This window comes from Jatropha curcas, chromosome 3 (genome assembly GCF_041381405.1).
Source record: "Jatropha curcas cultivar XTBG-Jc1 chromosome 3, XTBG_Jcur_1.0, whole genome shotgun sequence".
In the NCBI taxonomy this organism is placed as follows: domain Eukaryota; kingdom Viridiplantae; phylum Streptophyta; class Magnoliopsida; order Malpighiales; family Euphorbiaceae; genus Jatropha; species Jatropha curcas.
This window is the reverse complement of record NC_143153.1, coordinates 8,279,225-8,303,830: the sequence shown is the minus strand read 5'-3', so window position 1 is coordinate 8,303,830 and position 24,606 is coordinate 8,279,225. Positions and strand designations below refer to the sequence as shown.

Below are 24,606 nucleotides of genomic sequence, written 5' to 3'. Positions count from 1 at the left end.
TATTTTTTTTCCTTCTCATTTCTTGTAGCCTATAAATGTCAAATATGCACAACTTGTAATACCCTCAATTTGACAGTCTCGAATATTCTGATTACTATGGTAATTGCTATTCGGAAGGATAGAATAATTGAAATTATTTAATTTGTTAATGAGGAACTATTACTTATAAGATATGATGTTTAATGGAAACTAATTTTGTTATGAAATCAAATTAGAAGAATGTTAAATGAGTTTAAGCTTTGATGATGATAAACTAGCACGAGAAGCTCCTTAAACTAGCACCATGATTTAGCATTTAATGGATTAATGTTAAATCGCCAAAGATATTTGATTAAGGTTTAATTGTGTATGTATATATCCTCAATTTGGTAGTTCTTGGTATTCTAGCTTGTTCAGTAATTTCGATTATCTGAGTAATCTAGAAATTGGGAATGATGAGAAACACTATAGTTAGAGGGTATTAATATTAATTAAATAAAAATTAAAGTATTTATGAATTAATTTGAAAGATTAAAGGGAATTGAAAATGAGTTAAAGAAGAATGATTTCCTGGTAAAGCATAATTTTACCCGGAAGTCCCAAAAATTGATAATTTTAGTATGATGTTGCTTAAACATGGCTGGAATTGTTAAATAAACTTGGTTTAGATCTAATTGGGACTAAATTAAAGTAATCAAAAAGATTTAGGTGCAATTGCAAGAAAAGAGAATCAAAGGAAGGATTAAGGTGCAAAAAAAACAATTAAAGGACATGGAGAGAATTACCATGAAAGGCTTTGATTGCTACCTATTTATGATGAGTCATAAGGAACTTCTTACTCATTTTTTTTGCTAAGAATGGTCAAAGCTCTATGAAAAGAGAGAAAAAACTCTTAAGGCAAGTTAAAAGTACATGAAAACTTAGAAATTTTCAAGTGATGCTTAAGGAAAGATTGGTTATCTTCTCTTCCTCTTTCTTTTGCATGGTTTTATTTTTGATTTTCATGAACTATGATATGAGGTAATTACTTATTGTTACTGACTTGTGGAGATGATGTGATTATAAGTGCTTTTAAGGTGATTTAAGGTGATTAAGGATGGTTAAGCATGAATTTGATGTCAAGTTTTCATAATTGACCAACTTGGATAATTTTAGTAATATGATTGATAATCTATGGATTAGGTATTCTGATATATGAAAGGTAATTATGTTATTTAAGTATTAGAAGAGTTATTATGTATGAATTAGTGGTGGAATTAAGTTAAGGTTGCTTAAGGAGGTAAAGTATTACTTAAGTCTATCACAATTAAGCATCCTGAAATTCAGTCACTAAGATGGACTTGGTTAAATAGGTAAATGAGCTCCAAAAATTATGAAATTTTATAGCGAACTATTTTAGGAATTTGGAAAGGTTGTGTAAAAGGGATAGTGCAATGGGTGAAGGAAAATGGAGTTATAGTTAAATGAATGCAGGCTGCTCAGTGGAAAGGCTGACTGAAAATTAGGTATTGTATTTAGGTTATTTAACTATGAAAATGAGCTCCAAAATTCATGGAATTTTATATGGGAGTATCTTGAGATGTGAGGAAGATGATGTTAAAATTTTAGGACAAATGAATTTAAAGAACTAGAGATATAGCCAATGGAAGGCAGACTACTCATATGATGGAAACCTTGTATTCCACTACTTTGTAAAGAGTTTAGCATACTTTTCATATGTTATTAAGTCCCATTATTTTAGTTGTTATTTTAATATTTCTAGAATGTGATTAAGTGTGGGAAATGAAGTAATGCATGCCTAAATTAAGGTCATATGGTAGTTGGTTAAGCATAGTGAAATTGAAGAAAAAACATGAATACTACATTTCAATACTTAATTTACATTCCTATGATAGTATGTGTGTGTTTATTGAGTAGTATGGAGTTAATATAAATATTAATTTTATGCTACAATATCTGAGAGAAAAGGATTAGATGATAAGTCAATAAGTAGAGGAATAAGGTTAGGAGAGCCTTCCAATTCAGGTTAGTGCACTATATCTATAACTTATGTTGTTTAAGTGATAAGTAAAATAGTTTTAAAGAAATATTTTATGAAAAGATACAAGGTAAAAGCAATATGCTAAGCTTACTATTTTATGAGCTTTTACAAGAGAAAAAGTTGATTTATTTATCAAATGTTTATATCAAATGAAATTGAATTTAAATGTGATCATTATTGCATTTGTGAATTGATTGTAAAGAAAGCAAATGCTAAAGTTATAGTTAAATGTGTTTTATATAAAATAATAAAGAGCTAATGTTAAATGTTTTATGATAGTTGGAAATGAATTTCAAATTACTCATTTGAATGGAAAATGGAGGATGATCTTAAAAGAAGGGATATAGAAATGTTTGAGCAAAATGAAATACTGCTCATTATGGCTAATGGTTGATTTTTAATGGAGATATTTTAAAAGTCTCATAGCTAAATGTATGACATGGTTATTACCTGATATCACTTCATTTGTTGAAGTTGATATTATGATATGGTTATTACCCTGCTGATATCACTTCATTTGTTGAAATTGATATTGGGATTGATATGGATATGCAATGAATGATATTGCAAATGATATTGTTCCCTCTTAAATGAGGTTGAGATTGTCCCTCTTTTATTGACATTTATATCATGGATTGAGGTTGAGATAGCTTTGTCTTAATGAGCTCATAAGACACTGATGACCCTTCGGATTGGGTTTGCATAAGTTGTAGAGACAAAACTACTGATTAATGATTTATTAATATGTTATAATATCTCCATTAAATTGATTATCTTTGGTAGGCAAATGGATATGATTTAGTTGATATGACTACTTGTTATTTTTATCTAACTGATTTGTTTTTAGTAAGCAAATGATAAATATTGATCTTGAAAGAGGTAATGTTGAAAATTGTTTTCACACTTAAATACCTTAAATATCTAATGGTGAATTATCATTTATCATTTATTGAGTTCTTATATAAACTAAGTGCTTGATAAATATATTACAAGTGCATGCCACATCTTACAATGGGTTAAGGTGTGACACAACTTATCCTCAAACTCACATAACATTTCAACTAATAGGTTGAACATTAAGTCTGAGTAATAAAAATATATACATGTAAATATTCTCTTGTAATGTAATGATTTTCCATCTTGTGAAAATATGGTTCCTTTTCTGTCATGAATGAGGGTTCAAGCTTATTCCCTTCTCTTCTTTTATCCTCTTGTAATCAATCTCTAAAGCCTTCCACTGAAAAGTTATATATATCTACCCCAATGTCCATTACATCACCAACCACATATACCTTACCACTATCTTAGCCACATTATTAAGGAAAAATGCCACCATAATTTACCTCAAGCATATTCACTACACATTGAAAATAAAACAAAAGGAAAAGCAATACATCATTTATTCATAGAAATTTCAAGTCAAAAGTTATTGATTGTTCCTTTGACATAAAAAGCATGTAAAGGATGTTTTCCTTTTCAAATAACACAAATAATGCAAGAGAATGTGATCGAATATAAGTTTAAAACACACATAGAAGCTGCAAGTTAAAGATTTAGGGAAATACCTTGTCCCCATTGTCGGGAATGATGATGAGAAGCACTCCAATCCCGTGCAATCTCAGTGTTAAATCTAAAGACGCGATATTATTTTTCCTTTCTCAGCAATTTGATCGAGTTTTTTCTCAGATCATGCTAAAGATTTGAGAAGAATTTGAGAAGAGAAGAAGTCTCTGAAAGGGGCGGAGGCGTTGCTCTTTCTTTCATTCAATCCTAATTTAAGTTAAATTTTGGGAAAAATCGTGTTTGGGGCGATATTAAAGAGGGGTAAAAGGGATACTTTATCCCTTTTGTCATGTTGCGTCCTATGTGTCAAATTAGTCAGTCCAAATCAGTAGACACGTAGGCATTTGTAGATTCCAATCAGTTCCATTAGATTTTTTGGTGGTCCATGTCATCAGGAGACACCAAAATGAAACAAAAATTGCAAGTTTTAGATACTTAATTATTACAATTTTCCGTTTAGACACCAAAATAGAAAAAAATAACAAGTACAGGGACTAAAATTAACATTATCCCATTAATGAAATCAATCAACAAAGGAGCTTCTACACATATAGGAATAGAATCTCAATAACAAAGCGAAACAAAAAGCCAAAAAAAAAAAAGGAACATGAAGCTCTAGCTAGACTATGGACTGCCATGTTAGTTTGCCTTCGTAACCAAAATAGAGAAATATTAATTAAGACCTCACAATCAGGAATTAATAAGCTAAATTCAGAGAGGGAGGAACAATTTTGTTGCACAGTTTAATAATTTGGTAATTTTGTTAAATGACAAATTATCTACTATGTATTTTAACATAACATTTCATAAACGACAAATTTCAATATTTTATTTTGTTCCTCTAAAGACAATTTCTGACTCATTATTGAATAAAATAACGTATTTTTAACCTTTTTCACTATCTCAATAAAAAATTTCACTGAATTATTCTTTTTTTTTAATACTACTGAATTCTTCCTTTTTTGCTATTCCTCTTATTATTGTTTTCTTTTTTTTTTTTTTTCTTTTTTTTCCTCTTTTATTGGAATCAGCAGCAAGAAAGTTAAAGAAAAAAAGCAAAAGCCCTTCCCATATGGAGCTACACCCTTTCCAATCCGAGAGCATCTATAACTCACTCCAGACCATCTTGCGTAATATTCAAGTAAGCCATATATTTAAGTAATAGATATTTATTTCACTTTTATCCCTCTTTAGCAAATTAAATGTATTTAAAATTATTAATCCTTACTATTTTTTTAGTTAATATTTCATAAAAATATATTTAAATATTTAATTAACAATAGAAAAGAAAGTAAATAATATAAAAACAATTTTACAAAGAAATTATTAAGTAAAAGCATGCATTAAAAATATATTATAAAAATAATATTAAATAATTTATCAAGTTCATGAAATATGAGTAATATTTTTTATCAATAAAAAATATTCTTCATGAAAATATGAAAGAATCATTTTTAATGTTATAATAATGTACAGTCTATAATATAATGTATACATGCTATTAAATCAATTAGATTTTAACTTTAGAGTAGGATTTCGCTTAATCTACTCAAGAAGAAAAAAGAAATATTATAAAAATTAATTGCGTGTAGAGTGGTTGTTTAATCTATGAAAAAGAAAAAGAAAAAGAAAGACTGTTAAAATAAAAAAAAATTATAAAAATAAAGAAAAAAACTATAAAAATGGTTAAGAAAACGAAAACTTTAAAAACTAATGCTGCATAGAATGATTTTTTAATCTGTCAAAAGGAAAAACTATTAAAATAATTTATATAAATAAAAAGGATAAAGAAAAACTATAAAATTAAAAAGGAAAAAAAAAAGCAGAAGAAAGAAAACTAAATTAATAAAAACTAAATAAAAAATTCACACTATACAGTTTCGAGAATCAAACAAAGGCTAATTTAGTTGGCTTGCCATAGCATTATTGCCGTTAGACCAAGCAACATCATGTTTTGTTTTTACCATTTGAAATTAGTTGACCTGTTTCCCTCCGTCAATGCTTGTGCCGGTTTCCTAAGAGTAATCAAAAATCGGAACCGAAATTTTGATTATTATTATTATTTTTTTTTTGAAATAGTATTAGAAATCAAAATTTAAATTTTAATTCAGCTCGTTATGTTTTATTCATTCGATTCATGTCCCCAGAAACCTAGTTGAAAATTTTCATATGGCAATAATTTAAACTTCATTTTGATTAATGCTTCTATTATATTTAATTCGCAACTTTTAATTTAAAAATCACTACAATACTATTAAGCCAAAACTCATTAATTATTTCAATATTAATAAATTTGTTTTGTAATTTTTTTATTATCATTCTTACATAAATCAAGAAATATTGTGCTGGATTACGTTATGGTGCTAAAGAAAATAATCACCTCAAAAATTAAGAAAAATAACAAATAAGATTCAAATTCTCAAAAATACATCTTAATTTATATCACAAAATCACACCATGCAATTCCCAAATTAACAATTATCACAAATTAACCCTTCAAATATCTTATTTTCTACGTACCCAAATAGAAATAAAAACAAATAAATAAAAAAGAATTCCCTCAAAAAATAAAATAAAATTTAGCTATTCACCACAGCACAGCGCTTCCTAATTTCACCATCAGACCCAGTTTTAACATTGATTCTTCCCATTTTCTCTATGGAAGAAGCAAATTCAGCAAAAAAATCTTCAAGAGATCCCTTCAACAGCTGATTGATTTTAGACAAGGTAACAGAGTTTGTGGTTAGGGCAGCATCTGAATTAAAGAGACCTCTTCTTTTAAGCAAGAGAGAGTAGTAACTAAGATCAAATGTTTTGCGACTGCCAGGATCCATTTCTACTTTAGTAGTATTATCATTAGGGCTTTTGCACTTGTTTGCTCTTAGATTTGCGGCATATTCTTCGTCTAGACTTGGGTCTGGCTTACCAGTTCCATTAAAATTGTATAATCGGTTTGTAAATGCTGTACAATGAGCAATACCAATTGTATGTGCACCTGAAATAATTGAGCTATTGTTAGACAGTGAAAACAAATACTCCTTCTGTTCCAAAATTATAGTCTCGACTTTCTTTTTGAGTGTATCAAAATAATAATTCTGGACATTTTGAGATTTTATTTTTTTAACTTTCTCGTAATATCATGTAAATAATTTTATATATTAGTTGAATGGAAAAGACTTACCTACACTCGATATATAGACTCACTCGTATACTAAATCAATTATAAATGTGTTTTGGTTCAAATGATTTTGACTAAGGGAAAAAAAAGATAAAATAGTAATAATTTTTCAAAAAACACTTTTTTAATTGGCTCGGTGCATGGGCAGTATAAAGCCAGAAATTAAAGTTAGAGGAAAAAAAAATTCAAGAGTTAAAAGAAACAAAATTGAAAAAATTTACTATTGCAGTGAATTGTAGAAAAAAAATATTAAGATAATTAATTTTCAACTCTTATCTACTAACTATTTATCTTATTTTAAAAATTTTAAGAAATTATTAATATACCATATTTAAGATCAGGATATTATCTGGAAAAGTAAGAAAAAAATTTATAATTAACCTAATTTAAGTAACCATTTTTAAACTGCATGAAAGATATAAAATACGTGTATTAGGTAGCTTACCAGAGAGCAAAACGAGATCTTTCAGATCAAGTCCTTGGTTGGCAAAAAGTGTTTGAAGACTAGTGAAGTTGGCTAGGGGAGATGGAATGTTTGCGGCAGCCTCTGATTGCCTTGATATCACTCCATCTCTTCTGCCGGTGGGAACTCTCCAGAATGGACCTCCCTATATAATAATAATCATAATTTTTGTTAAAGTTAAGAGATAATTATAATTAATGATAATAATTAATGAATTCCGACATACTGTGGCTACTATGGAGTCCCTTGTAACTAAAGCAAGAACATCTGCGCATGACACTATGCCTGGACATTCAGCTTCAAGTAGACTCTTCACTCTATCAATGAAGTCAAAACCTCTCAGTGATAGATTTGGAGTAGCAGCTTTTTCCGGTTGTTCGCCGGAAGTCGATGATGTGTTCAAAAGCAGAGATGCATCACAACCCTGATATACAAGATCGTAAATAGTTCAATGGTTAAGTTTCTATCCAGTAAAATAGAATGTCAAGAATATTTTAAATCCTATAACAGACATTTCCTTCATATTAAAATTTTATTTAGTTAAAATTAAAGTACCACTAATTATTAGGTTTATGAATATTGTTGGGAATTCTTTTAAATGAGATATTTTTATAGTATCAACATTTGAAATTTAATACTCAAAAGGTTTATTTTCACAGTTCGAATTAAAATCTTGCATTTCAAATTTTTTCTTTCAAACACTAATGTGAAGAATTTTCCAGAATCGAAGGAAACGAAAATAAAGTTAAGAATTCAGATTCTGATAGTATTTCTTTTCAAAATCTCCAAAGCATGAAGATAAAAATAAATAAATAAAATGTAAGAATGAGCAGACAAACCCTGACAAAACAATCATGGAAGTGCATTCTAATGAAAGAAGCTGCTAAAGATGGAGCATTGTGAATGTGGCTGTTGACAAAGTCACGCACAATCTTCTCAGCTTTAGGGCAGCTCTTATCATAGAAACCCCACTGTAATTGAGCATCAGTTGAGCCCATAAGTGCTGAAAAACCAAACATTAATATTATTAAACCAAAATAGCTAATTCCTCCCATTTTTGATTGGTTAGAAGAGATTTCTCTTCCCTTGATTATGTACAGGAAGGATTGCTATTAATTAGCCAGTGGAAGCTGCCTAGCTAGTAGTTTGCACTTGCAGGGACTGAAAAATGAGGGGGAACTTATAGTCGTAGATTTGAGCGAAAAGATAAGAAGCAAGATGATAAAAAACAGTACAATCTAGCTAAGGAACATGTGCCCTCTTGTAGGAATTTCACATATTTTAATCTAAAGTTAAGCAATTTATTATGTAGTTAGTTAGTCTTGTCTCTCCCTCAATAAATGAAGTAACTAGATCTATACAAACACAGGGGCATTTCATTTTAGATATTGATTATTTTTAGTAATAATTGAGTTGTTTATATATCTATATATATATATAAAAGAAAGACTTATCTACACCCGATGTATGAACCCATCTATACACCAGACCAATTACAAACAATATTTTAGTTCAAATGATGATATTTATGATTATATATTGGGAAAGAAATGACAAAACATCTTTTTAATTGGCTTGGTATATGTGTAGAGTGTAAGCAAGAAATTTCCTATATATGTATGTGTGGAAGAGGAGATTAACTTGGTTAGATCGGCTCCATGACCCTACCCATGGATCAAATGAATGAAAATATAAATTTTTATTGAAATAATAGTATTTTTGACCGTACACTAAGAAAAAAATAATGAAATAGGAATAATTCTTAAAAAAATCAAATATTTGTATTGATTTGATTCATAGCCAAGTCATGGATCCAGATCCAGTACATATTTTGGAAAACCAAATGTAAGAATCTATAAGTAAAATATTGAAATTTTAGAGGGACGGTGCATTTTGCTGGCTAGCTTTATTTTATGCATATAAGTGTCCTCTTGACAATGACTCCAAATTTCGAATCATGATATTGCATGTAAATTTTATTTGAGGATGTAGTTCAATGCGCCATTGATCTAATTGTGAATTGGTCAAACCCAATATTTTCATTTAGTCATTAAACTAGTAGCTTAATTAGTAATTAATTAATCGCTGGTCTGCTAAGTAAACAAGAAGTTGATGAGGCATAATGGATACGTGAATGATATGGTGAGGAATATTGCTTTTACGTTGGCATAAACAAAAATCAGACAGTGTAAACAACAAGAGAAGTATAATTAATAATTAATAATTAATAAATCGAATATTAGTTGAGCTGCTCTAAAGCCTCCATGTTATGATATTGTCTCACTATTTGTTTTCTATTTCTAATGTAGCTGGCAACACTCTTAAATAATAATTCTTGAATTTCCTTTTAACTATTTTTTTTTTTAAATATCAAATTGGCATGTATAAGAGAGGGTGGCTGCTCATGTTGCTCGTTCTTATATATATATATATATATATATATATATATATATTAGAAGCGAACGTCTAATCAATAGACTAACAATTTAATATCAATTAAATATAGTATTTCAATAAGAATAATATCAATTATATGTAAAAAAAATATGACACAAGTATAATACATGTGCTCTCTCTCTCTCTATATATATATATATATATATTTGTTGAATAAAATGAAACAACTAAAATATTATTAAATAACACCATATAAGATATTAGTTAAATTTTGATGTTTTTTTTACCAGTTTGAAATTCCACAATACTACAGCGCTCATTATTCAGTTAAAAATAATATTTTCATTAATTTATTAAAATAAAAATATTTTGAAAAATTATTGTACATATATAAAAAATTATCATTAAAAATACATTTTTTAATTTTTTATTGATATCTTATGTAAAATCATTAATCATTAATAGAATTAATACATTTGATAGAAGTATTTGTGGCACACTAAACATAGCTCAAACGTCTAAAAAAAAATAGAAATCCTTTTCGGTAAAAAAAGTGAAACTAGAAAGTAAATTTTTGTATTTTCCTTGAAGGAAAAACAATACTATTCTTAAGAAAAACATTTTCCTCTTTTCAAGCGGGTAAAATTCCAATAAATTTACCATAATGATAGATAAACACACTGTCCATCCATAATGATACTATACTATCTATCACCGATTATCATTATTATTTACTATTTTCATGTATTTTTTTTCCCATATTTAACCATATATTTCAATAAGTTAAAATTTAAAAAAATTATAGAAAAAAATCAATGTTTTACAAATATTTTTCTTAAAAAATATTTTATAAAATTAAAATTATCTTCCGAAAACAAATAAAATCTTGTGCTAGAATCTTAATCGGAATTACTCCCAATGTTTTAAAAACCACGGTAGAGGTCGAACTGACTTGATATCTAAAAAGGAAAATAAAAATTGATAATTGGGCCTTGATTAGACTTAACAAACTTGGTTCGACAAAATTTTTTATTTCTAATACAAATCTATTTAAAATTTTGGGACTACTAATTTGGGTCCACCACGATAACATTTGACGTTCTGAAATTTAATTTTGATTAAATATTCTTTAAAATTAATCAAATCAATTAACAATTGCAAATAATGAGATCATATAAGATGCCGTTGGTTATTGCTTTTCAGTTTCGGGTTTTTTGTTTATTTTTATTTAAAAAAAAAAGATGTATTTAATTTATTTGTGTTTGATTCTGAATTTACAAAATAGACGTAAAAAAATAAGTTTTGAAAAACAAAAAATCAAAAATTAATAAACGCTTTTGAGAAATGAAAAACAAACCAATTTCTATGGACACTTTCTTGTTTCTACTTCTAAATCTCTTTCCTGAGTTCATCCCTTTCTACTTTTTTTTGAAATTATTAGTGTTTGTTGGATCTCAAACGACACCGTCAAAGACAACACTGTCCAACTCGATTTTTTAATTGCTGGGTTTTAAAGTTAATTCAAACCCGACCAGTTACCTGTTTACAAGTTTACCAGTTCAACCTGACTGATCCTCATCCAGTTTTCAAAACATTGGTTCCTATTATTTAGCATGGAGACCTCGCTGCGAGTAAAATGTCGCCTCGTGCAAAAATTAGATAATAGCGCTCCTATATGAATCTGTATATGACAGTATTGAACTTCTTTCCATCCAAATACACAACTCAATAATAATAAATTTTCCTCATCTCAAAAAATAAAAATAAAATAAAATAAGGTCTTCCTTGAGGACCTTCCCATTCTTTTCCTTCCCAAAACTTATAAAATGAATTCATGGTGTTATCAAAATTCTGTCTGCAAGCAACATTTCCCCAAACATTTAACAGCCAGCCCTAAAGTCACATAGCAGGAGCAATGCATAGAATGTGGCACCTAAGCTCCGCTGCTGAAGTGCATGGCATTCAGGTTTATGCTTTGTGCAGCCTTCCATGACTGCAATAAACTGACAAGAGCTAATCCTGATGACCATGAAATGCAAAATGAATTTCAAGACGTGTTGCTTTTCAATAATACAAACCAGTTGAATTTGGACAATTTCCAGCATGTTTTCATAACAAGGCTCAGGATACTTTTGTTAAAGCTGATACCATCACTTGTAATTGGCAGTAAAAAAATTGCAGATTTTCCAATTTAAATCAACTGCAAAGGAAATGAATAAGAAAACTTCTGACTTACCCATTTAAATTACTTGAAAATTTTTCCACTTCAGTTGCCAATTACTTTAAGCTGTGGGAAATAACCTGAAAATTTAGAAATGCATTAATTCCATCTTGATAAAAATGCATAAAAAGAAAATGTGTGCTGCACTAGGAGGCAGTGGATAAAAGTACACCAATGTATTCCTAGTGTACAATTAAGCAGCAATGTCTATGTGATTAGGCCAGTAGAATTTGGAAGTGACTGCAAAATGCTACAATTACCAGAGATGGTAAAATTTGAGGAAAACAAATAGAACAATACATATATATATATATATATATATATATATATATATATATATATATATATATATAACTATAACTGTTACAGACAGAGATCCGTATCAAGAGAAATAATCTTACCTCTGATATTAATGGCTTTGCGTGCTCTTCCCATTCTGTAGCCCACCTTGAAGAACCCATTTGTAGTGCACCATTTCTTAGTGACTTCAACACATTACATTCGTCTGGAAAACCCTTAAACAGCATCTGTGCAGGTTCAATAGTGTCACTTCTGTCATTTTATGAAGTAACTCCTTTTTGGCAGGTAAATATTTGTAAAAACATAGAGCGTCGTGAATCCACCCATGCATGAATTGAAATGGACGATAATGTTCTTCCCTTCTGAATCAAATAGATAAAGAAGATCCATCCAAAATACATTGGGGGGAAAAAAAAAAAAAGATAGACGAGTCTGATGATTTTCTGGCTTCAAGAGACGAAGAACATACAATTATGTTTTACCATAATGTAAGGGTTCACACGTGTATTTTGGGGAATGTGATGGCATTGTTACTGAATATCCTCGTCAAATTATGATGCTTCCCTTTTCATTCAATTAATTGTTAAGATTAGAATGTGGTACTTAATTTGTACCTCATCCTTGCTACTTCAGCTAGCTCTATGATGTTACTGAGCATATATAAACTTAAAATGTTATCATATTCAGTTTGTTATGAAATTAAACAAGAGAATTTATTTACCAAAAGTTCATCTGCTAGCTCTGAAGATGATGAAAAGAGGAGTCCGTTTTCTTCAACTTTCACTAGCTCCTTGATGCTTCAAACGAAGAAGACATTAATATTGACAATAAATGATATTCGGAAAAAGAACATAACTCAAGCATAATTAGATGTCAAAATAAATGGCCAATAACACTGTACCAAGAGTAGGCAACAGCACAAACAGGCAGCCCACAACCAAACATGTCAACAACCTAATGCAAGAAATATTACAGAGCATAAACAGACAATTTATATTTATGTACTTGTAAAGATTTTTTTGATTCAAAATATCAGATTTAGTTTATACCTTCATTGGAAGGTCCAACCCAGATGACGAAGTATGCAAGCACACACCAAGATCTGCTGACCCTGTAAATATAAAACAATAAATAGAAACTGCATATGTACAAGGGGAGAAAAGTAAAAGATGAATTTGAAACAGTTTTTCTACCTAGAAGCAATGGGTAATCCTCAGCTGACAACCACATGGTACGAAATGCAACACGCTTGAGGTGTAGCCGCCTTATTTTTTCTTCATATTTTTCTTTTTCAGGCCCTTTGCCTTTGAAAATGGTCTAAGACTGGTTAAAAGGTTATAGCATACTGAGCACTTAAATCTATTCATTTGGAAGGAATAATGTTTTCTCTCTTCAAATAAAATGGACAATACCTGTAATGACAAATAATAACCTAGGATACAAGCATTTTCTTTCATCAGTTATTTCTTTCCAAACGCCCTCCTCAAGATCAGAGTCATTTTCATTTAAGATTGCAGCAACACGTCTATCATACATAACTGCAGCTTCCAGTAGAATGCTAAAATCTTCATCCGGTGTCCTGAAAACATCATTCTCTCAAATAAAACTCCTTTGATAAGTCAATAGTTTCAAATGGAAATCTTCTATTACAGGATATTATTATATATAATAGAGGCTTGAAATTTATCACAGCAAGTTGCCATTTAACAATCAACAGAAGAATTGAGGTTATGTAATGATGTAGAGAAATGGTAGGGTGAAATACTTGTAAAGACAGCATACAACAAATGCAGGTTCTGTAAACTGAAACTTCAAAGGGACTATGAACATTCCCAAGGACATCAAACCGGTTAGGAAATTATTCATCAAAGTAAATTTTTCTCCGAAATTCAAACTAACAAGAGAGTATCTCATCAAAGTCTCCACAATCTAACTAATGAAATTATGGGAGATAAAAGAAACAATGTAAAATTGGAACAATCATACAACCAGAAGCACCATTTAGCACATCAACCCCAAATTCCAAACCCAGATTCTATCGTAACATCAACAGTAAGAGCATAATATAGCTTTTCATCATTAACTTGAAAATCTACTCCCATCCAACCTCTTTTTCTTTAAGAGGGACAGAGAGAACTCACCAGCTTGTACTGCTAACAATAAGTGCTGGCCTGTTTGGCTTTAAGGAAATAGTACCATCAACCAAGGTTGTAAACAGAGTCTCATTTAAATTGTGGTTCCCCATTCCTATGGATTCAGCAAGAAAGGAATAATTTACAAAAATATCCTCATTTAACAGAGTCTCAACATAGACAAAAACCACAAAGTTATATTACCATGGCTGGCGCAATCGCGAATACCGTGAGGCTGAGTTATATATTTATCTAATCTGCAGAACAACTGAAAATGATCTGTTGCTAAATTTCTGATTTTTCAAATAAGTTTGGTACAAAAAGAAAACAACTTCTCACCTCATGCTTTTCCTCAAGCAAAGCAGGATGAAAAAACTCAGGAGGTTGATCATATAGGACTGCAGCTCTAACAAGTTTAACGCGCAAACGATGATCAATTGATCAATATTAAAATCGAAACAAAGTTCCTTTCCACCAAGATGAAAATTATCAATATTAAACAGACAAACTTACTTAATTCCCCAGTTTTGAGCCAATTCATGTTGCATCACACTTGTTACACACAGAGAGCCATCAGCCATCCTTCCATAATGCCTCTCAAACCTAAGGACATAGACAAACTTAGGCCCCTGGAGAAAAACCACTATAGTTTCTAGTGATAAAAAGAGCAAGTGTTTGGAGCATTCAAATAATACCAACGATATACTGCTACAAAACGACTGTTTCTTCCAAGGGACAATGCCAGTAAAGTATATCCAAAGTTATGCCAGTCAACAATAAAAGCGGAGTTCCTCAGCCAGCTTGCCCATTTTACAACCATCAAAGTTGGAACAGATGGTGGATTCTATGGAAGCAAGTTAAAAGAAAAAGGGCCTTGTCAAATTACAATGACTCATATATACAAAGAGATGTATGAGCAACACGTGTGCATATGTTCATATAACCAGCACCAAAATATTTCTATTTTTTAACTTTTAAGTTTTCGATAATAATCAACAAGTTTTAGGTCTAAACTCTAAAGTAGTCCAGGAAAATCTATGGTCCATATAAACCCATGAACAGAATAGTAACCGATGTCTAAATAGCCAATTATACAAAAGAAAATTTTGGAAGGGCACTATTTTTTCAGAGAATTCAATGTATTTAAGTCTTCCCCTGTAAGGAGACTTTTTATATCATTTAAGCCTATCACTCCAAGTAGTAATGGAGCAATCTTGTCACCCTACCAAGATGCCTAGTGCATAAGACATCTCTAAACTGACAGCAAGGAGGAGGATGAGGCATCCAAAATAGGGGGGAAAAAAGAGCTAAAGCAGAGGATCCCTAGTCGCATTGGATACAAGCTTCGAAATCCTTAAGAAAAAAACATCAAAGGATCTAAAATCTGAGAACCAAAAGCTTGTACTAAGTACTAATAAATTCTAGCTTGTAGCCTCCTCTCCACCCATCAAAAGACTAGCAAATTGATTGTGTTTAGCTTACGAACAAGTCAAATAACTCGCACACCAAACATGTACATACAGTAACAAATATATGCCAATAACACAATAGAGTACATTATTTCAAAGACTTTCATATGTAAAGTGCTTTAAAAAATAAACAAAAAAATCTGTCAAAACATTTAACTATGCAATATATGTTATTTTTATGGCAAAAGAAACATTTATGAAGAGTTGCTACAATTATTCACATCATCCTAGTCTCAATGGTTGAACGCGCATCCTAGTCTCAATGGTTGAACGCGCAACGAGTTCAAGCTATACCAAAAATTCTCAAATGGTAAAAGAGATTTACCAATTTTACACCAGTCTATCTACAGAAGTAGTAAATCACTAAACTAACTTCAATCATACAGTTACATGAATTAATTAAAAAAAGAAATCATATTTTAAAAGAAAGAGTTAAAAGTTCAAAAAAGAAATTTTGGCTTCTCCAATGTGAAATTCATTCTCACCTGCACAATGAAAACATCAGGAGCTGTAACTTTGATGCAGAGATACCAAAGCAGCATACAAAACTGAAACAATGGCTTAAGCAAGAGAATAAAGGGTTTGAACATCTTGGGAAGGCTCTGAGGAGGTATTGGCCACTGTTTCTGTAATTTTAGGAATTAAAAAAAAAAAAAAACGTAACAAATGATAAACATCAAGCCCCTTCTGATGGTATGAGATAAGCATTCTAAATGATATATATACCATTTTATGGATATGAATAGACTTATTCTCCAGTACTGCAATATGGGGATCAGATCCTTTCAAAGAAAAAATAAATAATAAAAAAATTTTGTTAGACGATACATCCAGTGATTTTGATAGTCATGAAATTCAAGACAAGGTTATTAATTTATCACACAAGCAAATTGATTAATTTTAACTAACAAAAGTAGAAGCCCGAAAGAATGTATTGCATGCACCTAAAATGTGATTGCTAAAGACTTGTACTTGTACATGCCCTACTAATGCATGCAAGCATGCAAGCACACAGAATCCAAAAGAGACATTTGTGCATAAAACTGGGAACAAAAAAGCAAGTAATAAATATATAATTTATAAATTGATAGAAACAAGAAAGCTTCCATTGGTAGATCTAGATTTGTATATGATACGGTTGTAGTCTATATGCATGTGTTTATATAAGAAAATTGGAAACAAAAATGGAATAAAGTTCTGTAGTTTTTATGTTTAGAAATGTTACATGAATGAGCAGAACAGGATAAAATCCAGAAAAAGTATTCACATGAAAGGAAGCATGTAAACCAGCAATATGGTATATCAGAGGGAAAATATGAGAAGATCTAGACTTCGGCAGTTTGGCCAGCCCTCTTGCTACAACATATTCTAATTATATCAAGAACTAAAATGTAAATGATTCTATGAAAATAGTTAATTCACTAGCATCAACTGTAAGTTACTATGAGCCCTCAATTTTCAAATTGAAATCATTGTTAAACATGGGACATTATCCTCTATCCCTTTTATGGCATGCAGGTAACAAAAAACATATGCAGAGTATTCAAGCATTGGCAAAGATATTAAGCTGCAGATCATATAGGACCAAAAATATTGATGCATCAGGAGAAAACAAAAAAAAAAAAGGCTAGGAGATTGGATCCACACTATTCATCAACCAAGCTTAAGTCAGAGAAATGTTATTCAAGAAGAAAGTTTGTCAGGAAAATGGCCATAGAGATGTCAAGGATAGGGGTGTAAATGAGCCGACAAAGCTCAAGCTTGCTAGGCTAAAAGCTCGGCTTGAGTTTAGTTTAACCCAAACCTACTTATTTCAAGCCAATAAGGCTCAATATATATATAAGCCCGAACTCGTGCTCCACTCAACCCAAGCCTTTTTGAAATTTTTCCGAGCTGAGCTCATAAGCCAATTTAGCTCATTTGTACCCCTAGTCAAGGACACCTCAAAAAATATATGAATTTTTTTAGGTTTTATAAGGTCAATGTTTAGCAAGTTATTTGCTGCGAAAGACTAATATTAAACTTGATTGCCAGTTTTTCTTCTTCCATCTTTTTATTCTCTATCTTTTTCTATTTCCATACCGAAGTAAAAAATATATATATGAATTTTCCACTTCCAAATGTCATAGTTTGCAAGCAACTAGTGAGTTATGAAAAACAATTCTAAAACTTGATTTAAACTTGAGACCCACCCTCAGTTTAAAACCAATGCAAAAGTTAAATTAAAAGAATTGTTCATAATGAACACACTAACTTAGCTCAAAAACTAATCTATGAGATAAATCATAGATTTGAAAATGCCACAGACACACACACACACACACACACAACACTTATAAAGATGAGATATAGGTTAACCACTTGTAACAGAAATAGCTTAGCTAGCACTTGTATAGTAACATTTAATGAATGTATAAGCTAAGAGAAGAGTGATGCAATGCAACACAGTCGTTCCATAATCTGAACAGCTATTCCTTTCACACTCTTGATTTTGTTCTCTGTCCTTCTCTTCCTCTTAACAATTTCGAACTGGGAGGTGAACAAACATTCAATTGAGACTCATGTTTCTCATATAGCAAAGTAGTAGAAAATTGGGAAAAGTTCATCCTAAAGCTCATATAGCTTTTCTCTTCACCTCAAAATTATTCAAGAACATATATTTAATGGAACAAAAAACCCACCAATGCGAAAACATACCTCCATATGCAACAATGTCTACTTCTAGAGATACCTACAAACAAGACCAGCAAAAACCTCATACAACTAATGAAACAGGAGAAAAAAAAAGAGACTTTGATATTTAAATAACATATATGGGTCAAAAAAATTGCTGGGTAAGAAATGGAAAAATCAGAAACTTACGGGAGAGAGGTAAGTACCTGTCGGGCAAGGGAAAGGGCATGATATTGCATTCGAGGGCTGCGTCCTATATCACCCAAAACGACGACGCATGCCCTTCTTCTCATCTTATGCTTCTTCTCTTCTTCCTTTTGCCTTTAACTGAAAATCATATTATGATCATTAACTAAACACGAAGAATTGTTCAATGTAAAACAAAAGAATGAACGAAAAGATAAGCAAAACAAAACATTAAACAGGAAGGGGTACAATAATGAACCTGAATTCGTCCAATCAAAAGTAATTGCTTCCTTCTCTCCTCTAAAGACTTTCGTTACCTGCTAACTCTTTTCAGCTCTTTTCATTCTAAATATTCCCAATTTCATGTTTTTCTCTTCTAAAACTAACAATTTTTAATGTTATCTTGAATTACCCAGTTGACAGAGAGGGGATTTTTATTTCATCGACAATGATGAAATGGAACAAAAATTGGGGATTTGGGTTTAGGAAAACACAAGGAAAAAGTGTTGAGTAGAGAGTGAAAACAGAAGAAGAGCTGAATAGGGGCAGAAGCGGAGATGAGAAGAGGACTTCTATCGGTTATAAACGTGGAATCCGGAAATTACTCTGGAAAATATTTTCATTTATTGTCCGATTACAATATCGAAAATCAAAATTAGTAAATTAATTAAGAAATATAATTTTTAATTAAATTATAAAGATTTTTTAATTATAATTCTAATTAAAATTAAAATTTTAAGCTTATAATATTATAAATTATTTAATTATTACTAGTTTTTTTTATGACGTACATTGCACGTTAATACACTCGTCATTCGTACTATTTCAATTTTCAAATTTTTTATGTTATTGCTCACTGTAGTTGTTATTTTATTTTTTAATATTAAAATGAATTATAATTTTGATTTATATTATTTAGATTTTATAATGTTAAAATAAAATTGCATATGAGATTAATGTAAATATAACAATTAATGAATAAAATACCACTTCAGTTTAATTTATATACTGATTCAATTTATATCGTCATTCATCTAAAATTCTACAATATCACCTAATAACAGTAAATGTATAAATTATATAATATCACCTAATAAATATGTTTCAATATATATAGATATATAATAATAAAATATTATATATATTTTTAAATTAAAATTTTCAATAGCTTGTCATCTTAACACACACATATTTTTATTTTATTTAAAATAAATTATAAAAAGAAAATTTTAAAAATTATAAAAAGCTAAATTATGTATATTCTATATAAAATTTTTTTGAAAAAATATATATCTATTCAATCAAATTATACTTTTTTTCTTTTCTTATCTCTCTCCTAAATAAAATATTTTAAATTATAATAAAAACATAATAAAATATTTGCAAAAGAATTTGAAAATAAAATATAAAAATTTTCAAATGTCATATTATTATATATATTAATTAAAAAATAAATTCTAAAAATATGAAACTTAAAATTTTAAAAATGTTTAATTATCTATATCTATTTATTTAAATCTAATGACTTATATCCAATCAATTAATAAAATATAATTTTTTAATTGATCATTACTAAAGGTATTTTATGATATTTAAATTTCATTAAAACGCTATTGAAAATCTCATTATTGCTCGTATTCTCATATTTACATAGAATGTAAAAATTTGATGGCCGCTAAAAATATAATAGACTTTTGAGATAATAATAAGTTGTGTTTTTAGGATTTAGATGATCTTATTTTCTCCTGTTACTCATTTATGTGTACTATTTTTTGGATTTTTATACGTTGCAACTAAATTTATTTTAATTCATATATAATTTTGTATTAATTTTTATTTATCTATCTATAATGTATATAAGTGAGAATGGACGATAATATTTTAATTTCCGAAACATCATAACTAAGTTCATGTATTGACAAAAATATCATTAAAGATTTTAATTTGATTGGTTCAAAAAATAAAGGTAATTTAGTTTTGGTTGGTGATATTAATTTTCTATTTAAATTTAAATTCTATTAGATAAAATCAGAAATTAAATTATATATTCCCTCCATTCTATTTATATAAAGAATTTTTTTTTCTTTTTTTTTTTTTTTTGGTGTGTGGTCTATTTAGATAGAGAATTTTACCTAATTTAATAACTGTGGAAAGCTAGCTAAAGTAAATGGTCCAAATTACCATTGTGTTGTTTACATTCAAAGTATAAGTATGGGAGAATTTTTAAATAGTGGCAGACAAAAAATTATAAACTCCTTTAATGCATTTAAAGTATCAAAGAAAACCTATTTGAAATACAAAATCTGCCACATTATTAAAACGTGCACAACCTTTTAAGATGTGAACTAATTTAAGAGGGATAAGGTTTTTTATACGATAACATATTTTGTAACTCGTATACACTTTATATGCTCCACCATATAGATTGTAAGAAAGTTTACCCCAGTTGTGTTTATAATTTGTATTGAAATTTTGAATTCAGTATGATGTATATTTGAATATAGTTGAGTCTAATATGTGCATAGGTATTAGCCCATTTCAATATTTTCCCTCGAAATGACAACATATAACCTGTGAATTTGCTAGAGTAACCCTTTTATCACTCAGTAGTATTGTCACTCAGTAAGAGCAGTTAACCAAAACAAGCACAATCACGCATCCTCGCCTCTTAATAACTGTTGCGATGTTCCTCACTATTTTCTTTTGTCATACTGATTTGTGTCTTTAAAAAGCCACCTAGAGTGAATAACGCAATCGATCATACAACTGTTGAAGCGTTTACCATGGAACCAAACCTACAGCTTAGAAGTCAGATCGAGTGCACTTTAATTCCTCAATTGGTGTACTTCACACACCTGGCACGCCCGCAATTAATTCACAAATGAAGCCATCAGCCAGCGGATCGTTACTCTTTTCTAAAAAAAGAACCAACAATCTTCTCTGGCACACTTGGTGGGACCATCTTTGTGCATTTCATCTTTTACTTGAGTTTTGAGAGAACAAAATGACTCAAAAAACTCATTTTGTTGTTGAAAAAGAAACTGCTGCCTAGTCTCTGGATTCGAATGGAGGACCTATGGGAGTAGGCCTTGGAAGCCCTGAAAGAGGAGCATCTCCTCATGAGGAAGGAGAAATCAACTCTCCTTCTCAAAATCCCTAGAAGTTGCGCTTACCTCTGACAACCTTAATAAACACTCAGGAAAATGACTTCTGTTTCTGATGATGTCATTACTTTAGTTCTTCTAAAGTGAAGGCGATGCTGGAAGAACAGAGGAACAATAGTCAGATGATAGCTCAATTGCTGCAAACCATGAATGTCTTCATGGAGAAGTCACTAGAAAGAAGATTGATGCTGTGAACTCACCCATCAATCAAACTCCTATTAGTAAGTCTTCTGCTAAGGAGGGGAATGAATCTTCATCCAAGTGTGCCAAAGAACTCGGGGGCCAACGACCTCGAAGTCCCTAGGGAGGCACTGACACTAGTCGTGCTCTTGTTGAATAAAGGTATCAACCACCACATCGGAGAGAGGAGCTAGTGCACCACCCATTAAAGGCACCACTCTAAACTGGCCGCCCCACTGATATGCTTACAGTGACGCTTACCATTATTTTTGGGACCACTAGTCCTATAACTAACCCAGCTGTCTATGAGGCTGAGACTTCTCATGCTCCTCAATCGTTGACAGGCACAAGAGAAAGCTAAGAAACTAGAGGGGTTTCCTTCAACGCAGCTCCTCATAATACATACACAGGGATAACTACAGTTCCTCAAACTGCAGGTAATCTTGTTCCTCAAATTCCCCAAGTCACCATGGATGTTCTGAGGGACGATGTGCAGGAGCTATATGGGCTTGGCCTTAGACAGGTTGACCACCCATAGTTTATGAAGTCGTATTCAGAAACAATCGACAGAGAGAACCCTTATTCCAGGGGTACAAAATTCCAGACTTCACATTATTCTCTGGAGAAGATGGACAATGGAGCATATAGCCAGATTCACTATCCAATGTGGTAAACTTGCCAATCTAGAGAATTTTACTAATTATAAGTTGCGATTGTTTCCTACCTCCTGGATAGGTACAACTTTCACCTGGTATTCGACACTTCCGAGGAACTCAATTAACTCATGGTATGAGATGGAGCATCTCTTCCATACCCAGTTCTTTAGAGTTGAGCCAGAGGTTTGTGTGGCCCACTTATCCAGGCTGACATAAAGAAGTGGAGAGATGACTAACCCATTTATTACAAGGTTTAAGAAGCTAAGGAACATGTGTAAGGCATTCTTACTTGACACGAGTTTGTCGAGATGGCTCAAAGAGGCTTAGACTTCAAGCTGAGGAAGAAATTTCAAGGGATGGAGTTTAGAGATTTCTATGAGCTGGCGGCTAAGGTAGCAGAATATGAAGAGCTGCTGAAAGAAGAATCACAGATGAAAAGAAGCTCACCAGGAACTTACTATCAGGAGCTTCATCAGGAAATAATTGTGGCTGACTTAGTGAATTCAGGTTCCTTTGTGTGTCCAAACCCTGGAGCTCTAATAAAGACAGCTCCTTGGAAGAAGAAATTCAGTTTAGAGACTTAATTCACATTTGATGTTTCTAAGACATAGGAGATATTTGATTTCTTACCGAAGGAAACATTTATATCTCTTCCATCTAGTCATAAGCTGCTGACAAAAGAAGAGATAAAGGGTAAGCAATACTATAAGTAGCATGATTCTTGGAATCATAATACTTATAACTGTTGGACTTTCAGGAATGCTCTGCAAGATCACATTAATAGAGGAGGGTTGAGGTTCCCTTACAAAGAGTAAAATGTTTATTGATGAGGATCCTTTCCCACCTATGGCATCTATCAACGTTGTTAAAGCAGATTTGAGGAGTTTCATTGATCAATTGAAGAAGCTACAGGTTCATTTGAAGACCTTGAAGACACCTAAAGAGTCGTAACAATATTGGCAGCAGAAATTTTTAGAGGGAGCTGGACACACAAAACAACTAGAGTATTTAATTTGTGAAGATTCAGAGGATCTTAGCACATCTTCTGATAGCTCATTAGCTGTAAAGACCTCTAGAGTTGGTTCAACACCATCATTAGCCATTGTGCCTTAAAAAGGCCGAGGTAGGAGACTAATGTCTTAGAGCTCCATGACTATTAAGTCATACACTAATGAGGAGATGGTAGCAGTTGCAGCTACCATCTCTAGAGCTTATTTGCAGCAACTGTTTGACATGTTAACTATGGAAGAGTCGCAGGAAGTTGATGGGGTTGAGATGATATTTAAGGAAGAACTGTTAGATGATTTTAGGGAAGAAGTCCAATCGCATGAGCTTAGACTTGCACCACCAAAGCTGGATGACATTCTTACAAGAGTCCAAGATCCTTTGGAGGAAGTCAACCTCAGTACCCCTAGGAATTCAAGAATTTCATATATTAGCAACCTGTTGAAACTTGAGCTGAAACAGAAGATCATATATTTTTATGGTCATAAGGGCCTAGAGGAAACACTTATTGGCTATCAAGTAATATAGGAGAGCTGCACAAGAGAAATGTCAATAGTCGTTACCTCAAGGAGTACCATCCCACCAGGTGGAAAATGAGGGGTCATTAGTAATGGTAGTGGGGCTGATCCCACGACCCCATTAAGAAAGGTCCCATGTAGCATACAACACAACAATTATAAGCGGGTGACATAGCTGATCCCATGACAATCATGAATAAAGTAAATAGGCCTACCAGCCATTTCTTTCATAAATGTGTAAAGGCCGATTCATGGCTTTAAATATATTCATACAAATTAATAAAAAAAAAAGGTCAATCAAGGTTCATATATTTGAACTGGTGCCAGGTCCACTGGTGCTATGAAATAGTAAAGGAGTGTCTCATAGCTTTCTATCCAAGCTTTTTGTAACGCCTCAAAATTTTCGAATCTTAAAATGATATTATTTTATCGGGTCATAAATGGTGCTACAGAGAGGGTTATATGATAAGAAGTTTCTTAT

At 31.1% G+C, this 24,606-nt stretch overlaps 2 protein-coding genes and 1 pseudogene across 6 annotated transcripts; 1 reads left to right on the top strand and 2 right to left on the bottom strand.

The window, feature by feature from the left end:
• Positions 1–5,993: 5,993 nt before the first annotated feature.
• Positions 5,994–8,413, bottom strand: LOC105645388 (peroxidase 3). The gene is made up of 4 exons (XM_012230983.4): positions 8,064–8,413; positions 7,451–7,648; positions 7,207–7,369; positions 5,994–6,578 (listed from the first exon to the last, which is right to left on the bottom strand). Exons 1-4 carry the CDS (start codon positions 8,277–8,279, stop codon positions 6,163–6,165), a joined length of 993 nt encoding a protein of 330 aa, XP_012086373.1. The 5' UTR covers positions 8,280–8,413; the 3' UTR covers positions 5,994–6,162.
• A 2,880-nt stretch (positions 8,414–11,293) lies between these two features.
• Positions 11,294–19,181, bottom strand: LOC149497473 (UDP-Glycosyltransferase superfamily protein). Of its 5 annotated transcripts, none has more exons than XM_089719483.1 (18): positions 18,862–19,181; positions 18,623–18,743; positions 18,441–18,474; positions 16,470–16,525; positions 16,229–16,369; positions 14,970–15,118; positions 14,788–14,877; positions 14,614–14,680; positions 14,479–14,542; positions 14,284–14,389; positions 13,555–13,721; positions 13,336–13,446; positions 13,192–13,253; positions 13,044–13,096; positions 12,864–12,939; positions 12,244–12,369; positions 11,858–11,922; positions 11,294–11,614 (listed from the first exon to the last, which is right to left on the bottom strand). In XM_089719483.1, the coding sequence occupies exons 2-17, from the start codon at positions 18,707–18,709 to the stop codon at positions 11,899–11,901; spliced, it is 1,413 nt and encodes a 470-aa protein (XP_089575609.1). In that variant the 5' UTR covers positions 18,710–18,743; positions 18,862–19,181; the 3' UTR covers positions 11,294–11,614; positions 11,858–11,898. The 5 variants fall into 5 exon arrangements, with proteins under 5 accessions (XP_089575609.1, XP_089575608.1, XP_089575610.1 ...); XM_089719482.1 differs by having other exon boundaries at positions 11,294–11,640; positions 18,862–19,180; XM_089719484.1 differs by lacking the exon at positions 18,862–19,181 and having other exon boundaries at positions 11,294–11,640; positions 18,425–18,474; positions 18,623–18,640.
• A 2,830-nt stretch (positions 19,182–22,011) lies between these two features.
• Positions 22,012–23,553, top strand: LOC149497472 (uncharacterized; annotated as a pseudogene).
• The last annotated feature ends 1,053 nt before the right edge of the window (positions 23,554–24,606 follow it).